Here is a 19846-nt window from a genome sequence, read left to right as displayed (position 1 = left end):
CTCAGTCTGAAGCTTTTCGTGACTCGTGCAGAAGAAATAGCATCAAGAGCCTTTTGTTTGGGCTTGACTCGGGTGAACATGCCAAGAAGACTTGCTCAGAAGGCTTTTCAGATGTCACTTCTGTCTCCTTATAACTCTGCTCCATGAAAGGCATTCACAAGCCAGCTTTTCTGTGGCTAAAAAGCTGTCACCCTCTCAGTCCTGCCACTGCCCGCAGAGCTACTGTGACACTCACCGAGTGATGGCATGTGCTGTAGCCAGACCAGGGCCAGGGTTGGGGTGTGGCGGGGAGAGGGCCTCACCTTTCAGCCTGGCCTGAGTGCCACCAGAACCCCAAGGTACAGAGGGACAGCTCTGACTTCTGGCCCCCAGATGCTGATCCGGCACCATGGCTGCATTTTTCAAGCCCATTTCTCCAGTGTCCAACACAGGCACTCGGCAAAACTGAGTTAAGTGACCAAATAGATCTGCAATTCCCAATTATTTGAGTTTATTCAGGGAGCCCATCAAATTCCATGTGTTGAGGGGAGAATTATCTGGAATTTAATACTTCTTAGAATAAACTGATGAGACTCTTCCCACTGTTGACGCTAGTGGGGTGGCTGCTGGAAGGAGGTGCAGAGTGCCAGGTCTGGGGGCGCTGCAGGCTTGGATGTGGCACAGGAAGGTGAGCAGGACCCCGCTTTCGTCTCCTGCTCCAAGCCGAAGCCGCTGCAATGACTGTGTGACAGGACTGACGAAGGCGAGGGAAACGGAGCTGGCCCCAACTCGTTCTGAGTAAGGGCAACACAGGGTATACTGAAGGTGAAAATCAGACAAGGATGAGCAGAGACCCAGGAGGGAGTTGCAGTGCAGTGTGTGACGGGTTACAGACAGAGACACACAAAGAGCTGTCAACCTCTGCCTGTGGGTCCCCAAGAACATCACAGAGGAGGTGCCATCCGAGTTGGAGTCTGAAAGGTGGAGAGTGTGAGGAGGGACACCCCAGGCGGCACACAAGAGGCTGCCATGCTCTGTGGTAGATGATGTTCAAGCTGCTTCCTGTCAAAGTCATGGTTCTCAAGGTGGAGAATTTGGGGAAGAGCATGCCAGGTTAGGGGAATAGCATGTGCACAGCACAAAGGCATAAAAGATGATGGTTTGTGGGGCAGGGCCACCCACGGGTTAGGGCGCCAGCAGGTACCAGTTCCCTGTGCTGTGACGGCTGTCAGGGGGTCAGAAGAATTTTTTTTTTAACTGAATTACAAATTATCATAGCATCCTGTGTAGCTGGAGTTTTCAAAAGCCACACTTCCTGATATGTAGAGGCAGTCCTATATCAACAAATGCCAATCATCTGGGTCTGTATGCATTGTCTGCACAAGTCCTGACGGTTCCCAGATGAGACACATCACTGGAAGGTCTCGACAGGAGTTGAGGCCGTCAGGGTATGAGGCCAGAACAGCAACAACAATTACCAGCATGGCTGAGCACTCACTGCAGGCCACATACCTCATGGATTTCAGCTCCTGTCATCCTCAGAACTGTCCCTGACACAGGGACTGCTATCTCCATTTTGCAGATGAGGAAGCGAAGCTGGGCGTGGCCAAGGAACTTGTCCAGGGTCACCTAGCTAGCTAAGTGGCGAAGCTGGGATTCAAACCCAGGTTCATTTGACTCCAAAACCCAAGCTCTTTTCATTTGCTCAGATTGAGGAAGGGGAGCCCCCAGCCCCATTCAGTCTTTGCTAAGGGCATGCATGAGATGTTGTGAAACTGGATGGGTACTGGCTGGGCCCTGACCTCAGGGATCACTGACCTAGGGGCGAAGTCAGGTGGCACAGAACCTCCCTCCATTTCCCCTGACCAATTTCACCCCAGCAACAAAGCTCTCTACTTCCTGAAATCCAGGGAAATCCTCAGAAAAAGGCTGAAATATAACCAGTAATTAGGCCCAGTCACGGCCAGGGAAGGAAAATGGGCAACCTCCAGCAGGAGGGAGCATGGTGGCTGCAGCCACAGGCCCCTGGCCCTACCCTCTCTGCATCCTACTCCCGAGCCCTGCTTGAAAGGGCTCATAACTGGACAAGGACAAGACCTGCTGTTCACAGAGGCCGGCCCTGGGGATCCAGATGCTGGGCAGAGAGTGGCTGGTCTTTCCTTCCTTCAGCAGATGCTGCCCCAGGGAGTCTCTGGATGAGTACTGGGACAGAGACAGACAGAGCCAGGCTTACCTGGGAACCTGCACCCTATACACAGCTGTGGCTGTGCCAGCAGATCTCCCTGGCTAGCTGCAGCCCCTGAACCTTTTGTTTCCTCCCAATAATTGGAGTGGCAGCAAAGGAAGGCATCTCCATGAGGGTCAGTGACAGCTGGAGCCTGCTGGAGACAGGGCTGGGTCAAGGGCCCAAGTCTCCCGGACGAGCAGTCTTTCCCCACAGCCTCGAGCACTGGCTAACTCTGGCACTGCTCTTCCTGCTGCTTCAGGAAGACCAGCTACCAGAAGAACTGACCACACCACAGGCAGCTGCTGACCATATTTTAAAAAAAGGTCATTGCCTCTGAGGCCTCCCTTCCATCAACCACAGGGGCTCACAAGACCTAATCAAACCAGTGGTCATTCTCACTGCATCCTCCCTCAGGGGAAGGGGAGGAGTGGAGACAGGCCCGCTGTGGGGGAAGGGACCTGGTTGTCGGGGCACCTGTGCATGCAACAGCCTCTGAGCAAGAAGAGAAAGCACAGGTGTTTTGGCAGCGGCTTAGAGAGGGTGCAAAAGGCCCTAAGGGCAAGCACACAGCTGAGCCAAGTCCTGCCCTTAATCCCTGTTGCTGGTCCTGGGGGTGTGCAGGTTGGATGGCGGAGATGGGGAATGAGGTGGAGACAGCCCTTCACCCGGCCAGAACCTTGCTGATGACAGCCACCCGGGGACACATGGGAATAAGGTTAGCGGGGACAGCAGGCACAGAATCACCCCTAATCAGGCCCCACAGAGCCCAGGCCTCCTGCACCTGCCCTGCCCTACGTGGGGGTCTTGCTCCATTTGGGGGCTTCTTGGGACAAGCTCTACAGCTGGCCTCTGGCCCAGACACTCTTTCTTGAGGGGCTGAGCAGCAGAGTGCAAAATTTTTTTTTTTTTTTTTGCAACTATCTGTTTTCAAACTGCACACTCTCAAGTTGTTCTGTTGCAGGAAGCTTCCCCATCCTAAGCCCTGGGAACACAGGGAAGGAGGATGGGTCGTCCCAACACGAGAGGCACAGAGATGTCATAGAGCCAGCTGTCAACAGGCCTACCATTGTGATGCTGCCAGCAGTCAGGCTTGTGTCCCCACCATGGGGGGCTCCCAAGAGCAGAGACCATATGCCCAATCCTCTCCACATCACCCTGGACAATCCCGTCTGCCCTCCCAATGGATGATCTCCATTTTCCTTCCTCCATCTCAGACCTCTCTCCTGAGTGATTTGCTGAACTCAGGCTCCGTGGCTTCCCTCTGGCTACTTCACTTGCCTCAGCCCGGGCTCCATGCAAGGTGTGGGGGCAGAGAGTAGAGAGCTCGCATGACAAGAGGTGGGCATGGACTGGTGTCCTGCCTTTACTTGGGAGTGGGAGGCTTCAGCCCTGCTTCTCCCTTCCAGCTCTGGCCATTTGTTTGGGGAGGCAAGTCACCCAGTGATGCCCCCTACCTCCACTGCAGACAGAGCAGGGAGAGCCGGACCAAGGTCCTGAAACCACCAGCATCCTCTTCTCTGCAGAGCCTCTGCCTCTGCCCCGGGACTGGTGAGGGTGGAGCTCAAACTCGGGCCCTCCCCCTCGCTGAGTAGCCCGTGGCTGGGCCGGTCCTGGCCCGGAGCCTCGCACAGCTCGGGAGAAGGGCCAGGATCAGGTTCTGTGCTTTCACCAGCTCTTGCTCCCCATAGGCAGCAGAGCTTCCCACATGGGGATCTTGTACCTGAACCAAAAAAAGCAAAGCTGCTAATCTGACAAGATCAGTTTCCAAATACCACAGGAATGCAGCCTGCCAGCCGGCTCTCAGCAGGCGCTGAGCTTCTAAGCACATCGAGGGTTCCTCTGGCAGAGCCTGGAGCTGGGTCCGCAAGGGGACAAGCTGCTCCCTACTGGTGTGTCTGACTTTGCTTCTGAAGCTCCATCCTTCCCAGGATAGCCCAGGCATCACCTGCACCAGGAATGCCCCCAGTCAAACTCTCATCGCCCCTCCTCTGTGCCTCCACAGCCCTCTGTCCTGGCCTCTTCCAGAGCACACACACCCGCTATGTGTTTGTGTCCATGGGCTGCCTCCCTCAACCTTAAGGCTGGCAGGTACAGACTGAGAAAGGGAGGTTTGGAGAGGTTAAGCTGACCCAGTCCTGTTCACTTCCAAAGCCTGTACTCATCTCACCAGAATCCACACTTCTCAAACCACCTGTGAAGAAGGACCAGTTTGTTTTGCCTTTTAAATTTCAATTCTGTCACAGAGTGTGACCCTTTTATAAAGTTTAATAAAAATGAATCTCTAGAAGAATTAAAACACACATATATAAGCTCCATTTTTTAATTATTAGATTCAACTGACAAAAACTTACTCTAATTGCTATAGACTTTTGGGGGGGGGGTAATTAGGTTTGTTTGTTTGTTTATTTATTTATTTATTTATAGAGGAGATACTGGGGATTGAACCCAGGACCTTGTGTATACTAAGCACACACTCTATCACTTGAGCTACACTCTCCCCTAGGCTATAGACATTTCTAAAACTTTATTCTCAAATCCTCAAAAATCTTGTTGCAGGCCAGTTCACATCACTTTTGATTCCATGACACATAACAGGCTCCCAACCAACTGCTGCCTGCTGGGACACTCTGCCGAGGTCTCTTGGTAGAGAGGTTAGAGAGAGGATGAGACACAGCCCCTCAGGTCCTGACCTGGGCAGGAGAAAAAGACATGCTTCGATCATATCAGGAGCAGTGAGCAGACTGGGGCCCAGCACTTCATCTAGAGCAGGTGAACTTATAATCAGGAAAAACCCCACAGGTGGGTCTGCAACATCCACATATGCAAAGAAGTGTGGGTCCCTCGTCATCCAGGAAAGGAGATTTTTCCAAGAAAACACTATTCTGGCCATATGCTACAGACCCACCTATAATGGTTGGAAGACAGAGCTAAGAGGAAAGAGATGGGGAGTAGGGAGAGCGGAACGACAGGGTCCTAGGGGGCTGAGTTCCTGGAACCACTGGGGAAACAAGAAGGGTACGTTGAGACAAGAAGGGGAGTTAATTTAAAAGCAGATCTTGGATTGGTTCCCAGAGGAGGTCAGAACATTTCTCACATAGGAACACAAGAAAAACACTGATGACAGAGAAACCATCAGGACACAAATGGTAATTCCTCCAGCTTCAAGCTGGAGTCCAAGTCAAAGAGAGGCATGTGGTCTGTCTAGCCCAGGCAAAGCTGTCAGCCCTTGGACACTCTGCAGAGAAGCTTTAGTTACTGAGCACTCCACTCTTCCCAGAAAGGCCCAGCACTCAAGGATTCATTGCACTGAAATACTTAAATATTGAAAATACTCAAAACATTCTCAGTCGAAAGGCATCTGTAATCCCCTACAGGCTCACAGTTCAGAGCCATGACTCAGGACATAAGGTGGGGCTGGTGGGTCTGACTCCTGATTCTGTGCTATTGCAACCTTGGTAAGTTACAGCTTTTTTGTTTGTAAAATGGGCATAACAACACTTACTCCCCAGGGCTATTGTAAGGCTAAATGAGGTAGTGAATATACAGTGTTTAGCACAGTTGCTGGCACACAGCAATGGCTCTGCAAAGCTGTGACATTTTATACACATGGGCTGCATCTGCCAACAGAGTGTAAGCTATTGAGGGGAGAGATTTTACGTATCTTATACGATGCTGAAGCTTCTAGCACCTAGAAAAGTGTCTGGTGCATAGAAGCTGCTCAATAAAGATGTGCTGAATGAATGACATGGTAGCTCTTACCATTAGATCTACTATAGAACAGCAGGGTCATTGTGGCAGCTTCTTGAGGAATGAAGGCAACCTGAGTGTGATTAAACAGTGATATGAAGGAGTCAGTAAAGAGAATGAAGATGCAGGTTCCTGGATGTTCGGGTCCAAGATCCAGGAAAGACTGGAGAATCAGAACACAGGGGAAGGGACTACTTCTCAATAAATGGTAGAAGTGTCAGGACTCAACGATTCACTGGATATTTGGTTGAGAAAGGAAGGAGAAAGAGTAACTCCCAGACTTCTGGCTCAGATGACAGAGTGGACAGTGGTGTCATTCACCAAAATAGGCAATGTGGACTGACTAGATTAGTGGAAATTTGGTGAGCTGGATACATTGAGTTTGAGATACTCAAGAGTCATCCAAGTGGAACTGTCCAGCAGGGAGTTGGATATGTGGGTCTAGAAATCCAGAGAGAGTGGGGCTCCAAAAAGATCTGAGAGTATTTGTTAGCTGGAGTGAGGGGAGGGGAGGAGAAGGAAGGGAAGGGGAGGGGAGGGGAGGGGAGAAGAGGGAAGGGGAGGTGAGGGGAGGGGAGGGGAGAGGAGGAGAAGAGAGGGCCACAACTGAACCCTGGCAGAAAGCAACATTTTTTTTCTAACATCAGCATTTAAGGTTGGGTACAGGAAAAAGACTGCTTATAAAAGAGACTGAGAAGGAATAATAGAGAAATAGGAGGAGAACTGGAAGGGAATTTAGACAAAGAATCGAGAAGCGAGAGTTTCAAAATGTTCAGAATGGAGGAAGAGATCAATAGTGCCCAATGCTTCTGAGAGGTAAAAAAAGAGGTCTACCCATTGGGTTTATCAGTTGGTCCTTTTGGGTGATGTGGACAAGAGCATTTCAGAGATGGGAGGGGCAGGGGTGGAAGCTAAACGGCAGAGATCAGGGGATGTGAGGAAGCATAGAGCAATGAGTCTTCTGCATACCCCTGGGTGGGGGGACACTTGGCCTGCCCTCAATCTAGAAGGACAGTGATTCTGTGGAAGTGGGCGGTGCTCTATTCTCCTCTGTAACTTATGGTACCGCGACAAAGTTTTACATGGATGCCGCTCAATCTTACCATTCCTCCCCACTGTTGTAGTGCTAGAAGTCCCAGGATCCTTCTCTGGAAGGGCAGAGAGGGAGGGGCTTTGGGATGCGGGGATACCAGATACCCAGCTACCCTGGCCAGGAGCCCATAAGCTTTCAAATTCCCCAGGGCAGTGCAATAGACCTCCTGCACCTTCTCACGCAAGGGTCCCAAAACAGTCAGCTGGGACTCTGTCAATACTCCAGACTTCCTGTCTCTGAGAGCTCAGCAAGGTTTCAAAGGCCACCCTTGCACTCTGGGGAACTCGGCCAGCTTGGACCATGGCAATGATTCCTTAGCCGTATGAGAATCAGACACACATGGTCACAGATACACACCATGCACCCTGGCCTTCCCAAAGCAAAGCGTGTCTTAAGAGAAGTGAGGTTTTCCTCTGTTAGAGCTGGGCAAGAGGGTAATTCTTACACCAGTACCTCATGAGCCGCCACCAGGCATCTGGTGGACCTCTGGACTCTAGCCACTAGCCACCCTGTCCATGAAACAGTATCTGTGAGAGGAAGTAGAATGCAGTAGTTAAGCATGTGGGCTCTGCGCTCAGAGTGCTTGGGTTCAAAACTGGGCTTCATCACTTTCTGTCTGTGTGACCTCAGGCAAATTGCTTGACTTCTCTATGCCTCGATTTCCTCATAGTTAAAACTGTATTAATAACAATCCTAGTTCATATGATCTTTAGGAGGACTAAAACAAACAAACAAAAAAAAAAAAAAAAAAAAAAGGAAAAGGTCTGAGCAGAAGCCCTGATACATCAGTATCGATACATCAGCAGTTGTTAGCCATCCCTGTCACTGCTGTTCTTGCTCTGCAGCATGGGCACAGCCTGGATCGGGTTCTGCGTTCTGCTGAAACTGTGTGCCACAGGCTTAGCATCATGACACCATGCTTGCTCCCAGTGGTGAGTGGCTCCACTGGTCCCATCCAAGCGACATGACACCCAGTCGTTCACCAAATTGCAAAACGCCATCCAAACGTATGTACCGAAGTATTTTGCCAGGAGAATGGAGAACGTCAATTAAGTCTTCATAAGTTATATCGTTTTCTTTAAAACTACTTTTAAATGTTTTATCATGACCTATTCTGGGATCTTTACTTCTTCCCGAAAAAACTTACCTGATTTAATGAAAATCATTGAGAAAACAGAATTCACTTAGTGTCTAACATTAAATTTTGCTGGAATGATCTAACATGTATAGCCCCAGATACCTCATCTCATTTCATTCTCTTGACTAATGAGTTAGTCTCTAAAATTCTAAAAACTAGTGCTTAGACATTTCCAAGATCACATACAGCCTGTTAAGTGAGAAAGCTGTGAGAACTTTCTGTCTTCAAATCTCATCTCTTTCGAATCTATCATGTATTTGTACATGTCAAAATAATTATTGTTTCTTCAGTAACTCTCTCCACTGAAAGAGTGTTTTACCAACATACTTCACACCCTCAGATTGTCAGTCTCCCAAGGGCAGAAATTAATATCTATTCATAAAGTAAGTACTAAGTGCCTCCTAAGTGCTAAAGGCTCTGCTAAGTGCTGGCGGCCATGAACAAGACCCTGCCTCTGTGCTAAGTACACAGCTTACTATGGGAGAAGAGATACTAATGCATAACTAGAACTCCGACAACAGAGCTACGTGTGCAGCGCTGCGGTGGTACAGGTTGAGGAACGGGAAACTGGATGTGTGCAGAGGGGCTGAGGTTAGGGAAGACTTTCCATTCCATGAGACCAATAGATACAAAAGCCTAATCCAATGTGTAGAGCAGAGAAGATGTTCAATAAATTTGAGTTCCTTCGGACCTCATGCCCCCTCCTCCCTGTCTCTCCCATTAGAGGAGGATGTACCGGGCAGGCAAGTCTTGAGGAAGGAAGGAGGATTTCCCAGCAGACAGCACAAAGGTGTGTGAGGGAACAGGCTGGCTTCCCAGAGGAGCAGGACTCTGCAGCCTGCTCCCCAGACTGGGCCCAAGTATGGGAGTCAGTGGCTGGGCGGGCTCAGGAGGAGTGAGGCTTAGGGACAGAGTGAGAATATGCTTCACATGACACTTGGTAATTAAAAAAAAAGAGAGAAAGATTAAATAGTTTGTTTTTATCAGACTGTGTCAAAACTAATACGTCAGAAGAGCTACATTAAGATCTTTAGTGTCAAAATATTGTTGCATTAAAAATCAAAATCCTGAATGTACTTAGAACTTTTTGGTCAAAATATCAAGAAACAGTAGCTACCCACAGGGAGAAAAATTAAACAAACCTAGATCCCAGCACCAGGGATTGTGCCTAACACCAGCAGCAAAACAAAACAATAATAAAAAAACCTGGATGGATTAATAATTTAAATATAAATAACAAAGCTATAAAAGTAGTGGGAAAAAAAAACAACAGAGGAAAGCACCGCTATAAACTACTATGTGCAGATGTGAATTCAAAAACTGCTACAGACGGCAATTTGCCAATAACTTTCAAAATTACAAATGCACATAAATTTTGACCCAGAAGTATCACTTTATTCTAGATAATCTCACATGTGGGAAATGCTGTATAAAAAAGGGTTATTCTGAAAGGCTGAAGTAGTATCTGCAGTAGTGAGAAATGACGATTGCCTAATTGTCCATGAATAGGGAACGGACGCACTAGGCTGTAGCTCAGTTCACGGAATGCTATGTAAAGAAGGGACTTCTGCTTCCAGCCACGATGGAATAACAGGGATGGGACCTTAAACAACTAGAAAACAAATCAAAATAGATGAGATAAGTTTTCGGACCAGTGCAGGGATGGGGAACCAAACAGAGCCCAGTGGTCTTTCTGAGTGAGAAGAGAGATCAATGTTTAGAGAGGCCAAGGAGACTAGAATTTGTGGAGAGGACTAGCATAGAGGACAGAGCTGCTCAGAAAGCCCTGGAGATCTGCAAAGGGGTCCCCTCAGATCTTGGGCCAAGTACTGATCTGCACATACAAGGAGAGGAAACTCTGAGGCTCAGAAAGACCATCAGGAAGCAGTAGATCAAACAATTCCTCATGTTCACACAGGCCTGGGAGTTGTTTGTATTCGTGAAACCATTGTGGCAACAACTCAGCCACAGTGGAAATGCCTCAAAATACACAAGGCATTGGGTTGAGTTCTCAGATGGGTACTGCGTTAGTAATGGGGATAAACTAGTCCAAGACAAAGGGCTGTTCAAGACCTGTACTAACCATGCTAAAAGCAAGTCTCAAAGGAATACAACTGATTCCAAGTAACTTAACCACAGGCCCAGCAAAACTAGCGCTATTTAAAGGAATGCAACAAGGTCTAGCACAGAAAAATGTAAATTCTGCATTGTCTGGAATCTAATTTAAAAATTACCAGGCAGGCATATGAAGAATCAGAAAGATATAGTCCATGACCAGGAGAAAAATCAATCAATAGAAACCATCCCAGAAATGACAGAGATGATGAGATTACCAGACAAGGATGTTAAAAGATATTATAAATATGTTCCAAGTATTCAAGAAGGTAAACACATGAACATAATAAAGAATGAAATGGAAGATATACAAAGACCTAAATGAAACTTCAGCGAATAAAAACACAACACACACAAAAAAAACCACAATACAAAATCTGTTTACAAACCGAAAACAGACTCACAGACATAGAAAACAAACTATGGTTACCAAAGAGGAAAGGGTGGGGAGGGATAAATTAGGGGTTGGGGATTATAGACATACGTTACTATATATAAAATAGATAAACAACAAGGGCCTACTGTATAGCACAGGGAACTATATTCAATTTCTTATAATAACATAATGAAAAAGAATCTGAAAAGAAAAATACATATATGTATGTATGTGTATGTATATGTATAACTGAATCATTTTGCTGTATACCTGAAACTAACATTGTAAATCCACTACACTTCAATAAAAAATATTTAAAAACCCACAATATCTGAAATGAAAATATACCATATGGGATTAACAGCTGATTAGATACCACAAAAGAAGTATCAGTGGACATGAAAACACAGCAATATCAACTATCCAAAATGAAGCCTAAAGAGAAATAAGATAGGGGAAAAAACACTAAACAAGCCAGAGCATCAAACAAACCAATGGGACCAATGGCTTAACATACATGTAACTGAAATCCTGGGAAGGGAGGTGGGCAGAAACATATTTGAAAAAATAAGGGCAAAAAATAAAATTTAATTTAAAAATAAACTATAAACCCATAGATCCAATTAGCTAAATAAACCCAAGCCAAGAATAATATAAAGAAAACCACAACAAAGTGCATCATATCAAATTGCTGAAAACCAGTGATAAGGAGAAAAATCTCAAAAAATAAAAAAAAGATTAAATTGACAGAAGACTTTTGTTAGAAACTATACAAGCCAAAAGAAAATGAAGTTATATCTTTAAAGTACTGTATGTGTAAAATTGTCAACCTAAAATTGTACACCCAGCCAAAACCTACCAATCAAACAAATAAACTAACTTACAAGACTGAAGGTAAAATAAAGGCAACCCAAAGCTGAAAGACTTAACGCCATCAGATTGTCCTCATAAGAAATGTTAAAAGAAGTTTTTCAGGTGGAAGAACCTGAAAGAATACCATATAGAAATACACAAAGAAATAAAGACCAACAGTAAAACTAAGTTTGTGGGTAACTATAAAAGACTTTTCATACTAATTTAAAAAATTTAAATTATGGTAAAATATACATAACATAAAATTTACCATCTTAAACATTTTTAAGGGTAAAATTCAGTAAAATACTTTCACATTATGCAACCAATCTCCAGAACTCTTCTCATCTCGCAAAACTGAAACGGTATCTATTAAATATCCATCAAACAGCAAATTCTCATTTCCCCCTGTCCCCAGCCTCTGGCAACCACGATTCTATCTTCTATCTCTGTGAATTTGGCTCCTCCAGTTACCTTACATAAGTGGACTAAGACAGTATTGTCTTTCTATGACTAGCTTATTTCACTTAGCATAATGTCCTCAAGGTTCATCCACACAGTAGCATGTGTCAGAATTTCCCCTCTTTTTAAGGGTGAATAATATTCCGTTGTATGTATATACCACATTTTATCTTTTCATCTGTTGATGGACATCTGGGTTGCTTTAGCTATTGTGAATAATGCTGCTATGAACATGAGTGTGCAAATATCTCTTTGAGAACCTGCTTTCATTTCTTTGTGGTATATACCCCGAAGTGGAATTGCTGGGTCATATAGTAATTCTATTTTCAGTTTTTTGAGGAACCACCATACTGTTTTCCATTGTGGCTGCACCACTTTACATTGCCACCAACAGGGTACAAGGGTTCCAATTTCTCAACATCCTTGTCTACACTTGCTATTTTCTGCTTTTTTTTTTATAACAGCCACTCGAATGAGTGTGAGATAGTATCTCACGATGGCTTTGATTTGCATTTCCCTAATGACTAATGATGTTGAGCATCTTTTCATGTGTTTGTTGGCCATTTGTATACTTTCTTTGCAGAAATGTCTATATGAGTCCTTTGTCTATTTCTGCTGCTGTTGTTGCTGGTATTGTTGAGTTGTAAAAGTTCTTTAATGATTCTGGATATTAACCTCATATCAGATATATGATTTGCAAATATCTTCTGCCATTTCATGGCTGCCTTTTCCTGCTCTTTTTAATTCAGTTTAAATGATTAACTGTTTAAAACAAAAATAAATAAGAACAATGCTGTGTGGGCTTATAATATATATAAATATGAAATGTATGACAAAAACAGCACAAAAGGCAGGAGGGGAAACGGAAGTACAGTGTTCTAAGGTTCATGAGCTCTAAGTGAAGTGCTATAATATTGTGTGAAAACAGATTATAAATTAAAGATGTTGAATGTATGTATTATATGTATGACTGAAACATTATGTTGTACACCAGAAATTGACACAACACTGTAAACTGATTATACATCAATAAAAAAGAAAAAGGAAAAAATATATACATATATTATATAAACTTTATAAAAATCATGAAAAAACAAAACAAAGAGGTAAGCCAATAGTAAAGGTAAAATAAAATTGTAAAACACACTCAATTAATCCAAAAGGAGGCAGGAAAATAAAGGGGAGAAAAAAAGAACCAAGCAGAAAACTAACAGTGAGGTGGTAGATTTAAACCCAACCACATTGATGATTACATCAAACATAAATGGTATAAACACTGCATTAAAAGGCAGGCATTGTCAGATTGGATAAAACAGCAAGATTCAATTATGTGCCATCTACAAGAAACCCACTCTAATTATAAGGAAATAGGTTAAATGTAAAAGGAAGGACTGCTGCCCATCCTACCTCTAAAATCCAACTTCTCTGATACTCAAGGGTATAACACACATACGCCTTCCTCACCAAAAAAGTAAAAGGACAGAAAAACATGTACATGATGAAGCTAATTTTTAAAAAGCTGGAGTGGTTACACTAGTATCCTACAAAGAAGATTTATTACCAGCGCAAAAGAGACATTTCAGAACAATGAAGGGATCTATTCAGCAAAGGGATAGAATGATTCTAAATGTATATGCACTAAATGGCAGAGTTTCAAAATATATTGAAGCAAAAACTGATAAATGGAGACTTCAACATCCCTCTCTCAGTAATTGACAGAAGATCAGTAAGGATACAGAACTGACAAATACTATCAACCAGCCTAATCTAATTACCATTTATAGAATACCCAATAACAGCAGAATATTTCCTAAGTACACAAGAATATTCACCAAGCTAGACCATATTTTATCCCATAACTCAGGTCTCAATAAATTTAAAAGTATTAAAATCATACAAAGTATACTGTCTGATCACAACAAAAATAAGCCAAAAATCTTTAACATATCTAGAACATCCTCAAATGTTTGGAAATTAAGCAAAAAAACTTCAAAAGAATCTAGAGAGAAACTAAATGTTTATGTTAGAAAGGAATTAAATCAATCGTCTAAACTTCTACCCTAAGAAATAATCAAACAAACAAAAAAGAATTAAGCCTCAAGTAAGTGGAAGGAAATAATAAAGGTAAAAGCAGAAATCAACACTATATTGAAAAAAATACCAATGGAGAAAAATCAGTGAAACCAAAAGTAAGTTCTTTGGAAAGATCAATAAAAATAATAAACTTCTAAGTAGGCAGATTAGGAAGAAAAGAGAAAAATAGAAATTACCAATATTAAGCATGAAAGAGAAGACCTATCTGGAGATCCTAGCCATTAAAAGAGTTACATTTTATAAACAATTTTATGCCAATAAATTTAACAACAACTAGATGAAATGGTCAAATTTCTTGAAAGACAATCTATCAAAGAGGAAATAGGAAAGTCTGAATAGAAATAAGAAAGCCTCAGACCTATTAAAGAAGTTAAATTCTTAGTAAAAAAGCTTTTCATAAAGAAAACTGCAGGCCTAGATGTCTTTGTTGGTGAATTCTATCAAACATTTAAGGAAAACTATTATCAATTCTACACAAAACTTTCAGAAAACTGCATACTAAAGATATTACAAGAAAAGGAAAGTATAGAACAATATCTTTCATGAACAGAAAAATAAAAATCCTTAACAAAACAATAGCAAATTGAATCCAGCAATATATGAAAATAATACATCAGGACAAAATGAAGTTTAGCCGAGAAATGAAAGATTGGCTTAACATCCGAAGTCAATCAATGAAAAAATCAATCAATGTGATCAATCGTATTAAAAGACAAAAAAAGAAAAGCCATATGGTTATCTCAAACAATGCAGAAAAAGTATTTGACAAAGTTCAACATCTATTAATGATTAAAAACTTTCAACAAGCCAGGAATAGAAGAGAATTTCCTCTACCTGAGAAAGGTATCTATGAAACCCTTAGAACTAACACCATAATGGTAAAAGACTAAGGCAAGTATGCTCACTCTCACCTTGCCAATTCAGGGAGGCAGGAAAAAGGAATAACAGGCATCCAGATTGGAAAGGAAGAAACAAAACTGTTGACAGAGGACGTGATTATCTGTGTGTGCATGATACTGGTGCAAGTATAGACATAGAGATCAGCAGAATAGGACAAGGAATCCAGCAACAGAAGCACACATGTATATTAACTGATTTTCAGCCAATATGCCATGGTAGTTCCTTGGAGAAAGGATAGTCTTTAACAAATGGTTCTGAAACAACTGAACATCCATTTGCCAAAAAATGAATCTCAACCCTTACCTTTTTCTATATACAAAAACTAACTGGAAATGGGTCATAGACCTAAACGTAAGAACTAAACCTATAAAAATTCTAGAAGGAAATAGGAAAAAACCTTTTGACTTTGGATCAGGGGAAAATTTTCTTAGATAAAACATGAAAAGTGAAATCCATAAAAGAAAAAATTGATAAAATGGACATGATCAAGATTAAAAACTTCTTCTCTGTGAAAGACTTCATCAAGGGACTGAAAAGACAAGCTACAGACTGGAGGAAAATATTTGCATATCACCTATCTGAGAAGGGACTTCTAACCAGAATATTTACAAAAGTCTTCTTACAATTCAATGAGGAGACAACCAACCAACTGAAAAAAGACAACAGATCTGGACATTTCCCCAAAGATAAAAGAAAAGCAAACAAGTACATGAAAATGGTACTCAACATCATTGGTCATTAGTAAAACACAAATTAAAATCACAGTGAGATATCACTCTAGGCCTACTAGAACAGCTAAAATTAAAAAGACTGAAGCCAGGGATGCAGAACAACTAGAATTCTCATACTTTGCTGGCAGGAAAGTAAAACAGTATAGTCACTTGGGGAAACAAACTTGGCAAATTCCTAGAAAGCGAAGCATACATCCTGTACACAAATGTCTATATTGGCTTCATTTATGAGAGCTGAAAACTGGAATTAACCCAAATGTCTTTTGATTGTTGAATAGATAAACAACATACAATGTAACACCCAAACAATGGAATACTATTCAGCAATTAAAAAGGAACAAGCAACTGCTACACACATGTATTAATCTCAAATGCATAATACTAAACAAAAGAGGCAGACTCAAAAGGCTCCTATATGATCCATTTATGTGACATTCTGATAATATAGAAGGACAGTGGTTGTCAGGGCCTGGTCAAATTTCTTGAAAGACAATCTTTCAAGAAAGATTCAAGAAAGGTCAAGGGAAGGATTAACTGCAAAGGAGCACGAGGGAACTTTTGGAGGTTAATGATGGAAATGTTCTATTGATGTGGTGGTTGTACAAAGATATTACCAAAACTCACACAACTATACTAATAAGTAAATTTTACTGTATGTAAATTAAACCACAACAAATCTTATTTTAATAAAACTGTGATACCTCCATACAATTACATATTATGCAATCATTTAAAATTTACGATGAGGGGGTGGAAAGGGATAAATTGGGATTTTGAGATCTGCAGATACTAACTACTATATATAAAATAGATAAACAACAAGTTTATATTGGACAGCACAGGGAACTATACTCACTATTTTGTAGTAATCTACAATGAAAAAATATGAAAAGGAATATACGTATGTATATGTATGAGTGAAGCATTATGCTGTACACCAGAAATTGACACATTGTAAACTGACTATGCTTCAATAAAAAAAAGACTATGTTCTGTCTCTTAAAATATACAGTGGATCCATATATGCTGGTAATAGGATAATCTCTAAGATCTATTGTTAGGAGTGAAAAGTAAGATACAGAACAATAAATACAGCATGTTCCCGTTTACGGCAATATTGGCTGTCTCTGGGGTCTGGAGTGGGAGTATATACCCTTTTGTCCTATTTGAGGCTTTTTTATTCCACATGCTTGTATTACTTTCAATTAGAAAATCTGTATACAGGTCAAGGAAAAGTCACAGGTGTCTGGTCCAGGGGACCGAGCCATGTAGATCTGAGAGAATCTGTGTAAGAATACGGAACATAGTGCCAGACACTTAAGAGGTACTCAGTAAATAGCTGGGGGAAGCAAAACATTTGGAATCAAGTCAGAAGACAGACCCTGGACAAAGAGATCGCTATCTGAACACCAGATCTTTGGCCAGCAGAGCCCCTGTTTTCTACAAGGAGCTAAGCTTAGATTGCTCACATTAGAAAAAGAAAAGGAGCATAAAATCCAAACATCCCGGATTTGCTTCTGGGCAAGCTGTTTCTCGGCATTCCTTTGCAAGCACATTGTGTGCCCCAACTCCAGCCTTCTAAGGGATGGGGTGCACACACTTGCCCCGGTGAACAGAGCCCACCCCAAGAGGCTGCCCCTAGGGCTCCTCTGGTGGTCCAAGTACTATGTCCTGATTTCTGGAGGTCCAGAGCAGCCTCTCCTACATCCCCTCCAAGTCAGATACTCCTGTAACTTTCTGAAGGAACAAAAACAAGCCCAATAGTCTCACTGCACTCGGACTGTAGACAAGATGATCTCAGCCTGTCAGGCCCTTTTCCACACCAAGGCTTCAGAAAAGAAAGGCTGAAAGGAAAAGGCAGATAAGCAAGCAAGGCCCCTGAGTGGAATTTGGTAAAAGGAACTCCTGGGGTTTGGCACAGCTTCTTTCAGCAAGCCTGACATCAAGGAAATCAGGAACTCAGAAACTCCTTTGTATTTCCTGCTTTATTTGGCTATGCCTTCCCAAAGCCAGGTTGTTGGTCCCGGCTTCCAAAAAAGACCACGAGCTTCTGTGCTGTGCAGCGTTGTCTGGCTGCTTCTGGACACCTGGCTTCCAAGGGGCAACAATGGAATTTTCACCCCCTCCCGCCCCTCCACAGAAAAAGCTGTGATGGCAAGTACCAGCTCCAAGTGACAGGACAGGGGCAAGGGGTAGCAAGGGCCCAGGGTGGGGCTGGGGTAGGAACCAACTGAAAGCAAGGTCCTTCCCAGGCACCCACAGACTCAAGGACACAGGAGGGAAGGCACCCCAGAATCTCATCTTCTCAGGAGCACAGCACTGGCCACAAGGGGCAGGGTGTCTGGTCCTGGGCCATGGACCGGGCTGTCTAGGTGGTGGGAAGAAACAGGAGCACTTACCTGGGGAAGATGGCAGTCATCAAAGCCGAAGCATAGCCAGGCTTGCAAGTCCCCTCGGAAAAGTTTGCGTACTTGGTGGCTAAGTCAGCAGGCCTGCGGGAAGAGAAGGAGGGTCACAGCTCACCAGGTCCTGGGCAGTGGGGCACCAGCTCGTGAAGAGCCGGCTGTAGGTGTTTAAACCTTGAATACAGCTTCATTCCCTCCAATCAGCACTTCAGCCCCTTCCCCACACCAAGGGGGGGGGGGGACCAAGAAACCCAAAAGGAATAGGTAGATAAATACACAAGGCCTCTCAGTAGAATTTGGTAAAAGGAAGCCAGTGGGTTTCGCATAGATCCTCGGCAGTAAGCCTGATCCTGAGGAAATCAGGAACTCCATCCAGGCTCCCAGAATGGGAGAGTGAGGCCTGGAGACCTAAGGAGAGAGCTGCTCAGGCTGTGATAAAGTCACAGGCACTGCCCTTTCAACCTTCCTGCCTTGTCCTACATGTCCAGCCTCATCTGCCTCTGTTCTCCCCAGACAAGCTATGAGCCAGTCAGCGGGAGCCACTTGCAGGGCCCTCATGCAGGTCACATGTATGTTGGGGCTATTACTGTAGCCCTCAGATGTTTAGCTGAGGATGCTTTCCTGCTCTCCTGTTCTCTCTGCCTGGCATGTTCTTCCATGTCCCTCTCCACCTGCCTAGGGCTCCTAGTCCTTCTCTACTCAGCTCAGATGCCAGCTTCCCTGGGAGTAATTCCCTGACCCCCGGACTGGGCCAAGTGCGTCCACTTTGCTCATCGTCTGCCCCCCTGCCACCCACACTACGTGCTGACCCCCATCAGTACTTGCCACACTGAACTACAATTGGTGGTGGTGTGTTTCCCTCATTGTACTGTACATTCCCGGGGTCAGGATCAGATTTAACCCTGCAACCCCAGTTCCTTGCACAGAGATGGGCACACAGAAGACCCCTGTGATTTTCTAAAGGAACAAAATGGCCCTGACAGCCTCACTGCACTTGGACTGGAAACAAGGCAATCTCAGGAGGCCACAAGTCAGGGGGAGCTATTTTTTCAGGAGACTTGTATGTTCTAGCCTTGGCTTTGTTGCTGTGTGACTGTAGTCACGTCACCTTGCATTTCTGGGCTTCGATGTCCTTATGTGTTCAATGTGGGGCTGGGGTCACTGCCCTGCCACCAAAAACTCTGCCTAATACAGTCTAGAGAAAACCACAGCCGAAGAACAGGACACATTCAGTGATGGCTGGGGCACCTGAGGGAGCCCTGGCTGGTTGCCAGTTCCCAGTCCCGACCTCCCCCCACCCCTTGGGCCAGCTGCCAGCACTCTAAAGCCCAGCTGCTCTGCTGCGCTGGGGCCCTGTGGCAAGTCTTCCCTCCAGGCTGCCTTCTGCAGGGGCTAGGGGGGCAGGTACGGTGGGGGGTGGGGGAGGGGGGCAGCTGGCACCTATACTGGACCGCCAGGAACCATGACGCCACTGCCTGTCCTGTGTCACATGTGACTCATTCTTGTGCCCTGTGGGCCCAGCCCAGGGCCTTACACAGTCATTGCTTGTTGAATTTAGACAAAATTCATCTGTATCCATGGGCAATTTCTTCTAGAAATCTACTTTTTTTTAGCCTTCCCTACCAGTGAAATTTAAAGCCTGAAATGGAAATACAAATGCTGAGTGACAAGACAGAGTGTGGGGGTGGGGGCAGGAACCTCTATTTGGTAGGCAAAAGAAAGTCAAC

At 44.0% G+C, this 19846-nt stretch overlaps 1 protein-coding gene across 6 annotated transcripts in view; it reads right to left on the bottom strand.

The window, feature by feature from the left end:
- ST3GAL3 (ST3 beta-galactoside alpha-2,3-sialyltransferase 3) overlaps positions 1 to 19846 on the bottom strand; it is a 188323-nt gene that overhangs the window by 52343 nt on the left and 116134 nt on the right. For 4 of the 6 annotated variants that reach the window (XR_004324972.1, XM_032494067.1, XM_032494068.1 and 1 more), the window contains one exon: positions 18114 to 18206. The exons of the other annotated variants lie outside the window; for them this stretch is intronic. Coding sequence is in view for 3 of the 4 variants with exons in the window: in XM_032494067.1 (XP_032349958.1) it covers positions 18114 to 18206 (93 nt within the window). In the remaining variant the exon portion in view is untranslated. The remainder of the gene's footprint in view (positions 1 to 18113; positions 18207 to 19846) is intronic. 6 annotated transcript variants of the gene reach the window in all.

Source organism: Camelus ferus, chromosome 13 (genome assembly GCF_009834535.1).
Source record: "Camelus ferus isolate YT-003-E chromosome 13, BCGSAC_Cfer_1.0, whole genome shotgun sequence".
In the NCBI taxonomy this organism is placed as follows: domain Eukaryota; kingdom Metazoa; phylum Chordata; class Mammalia; order Artiodactyla; family Camelidae; genus Camelus; species Camelus ferus.
Note: the sequence above shows the minus strand (reverse complement) of the source record. Positions and strands in the feature narration are given on the sequence as shown.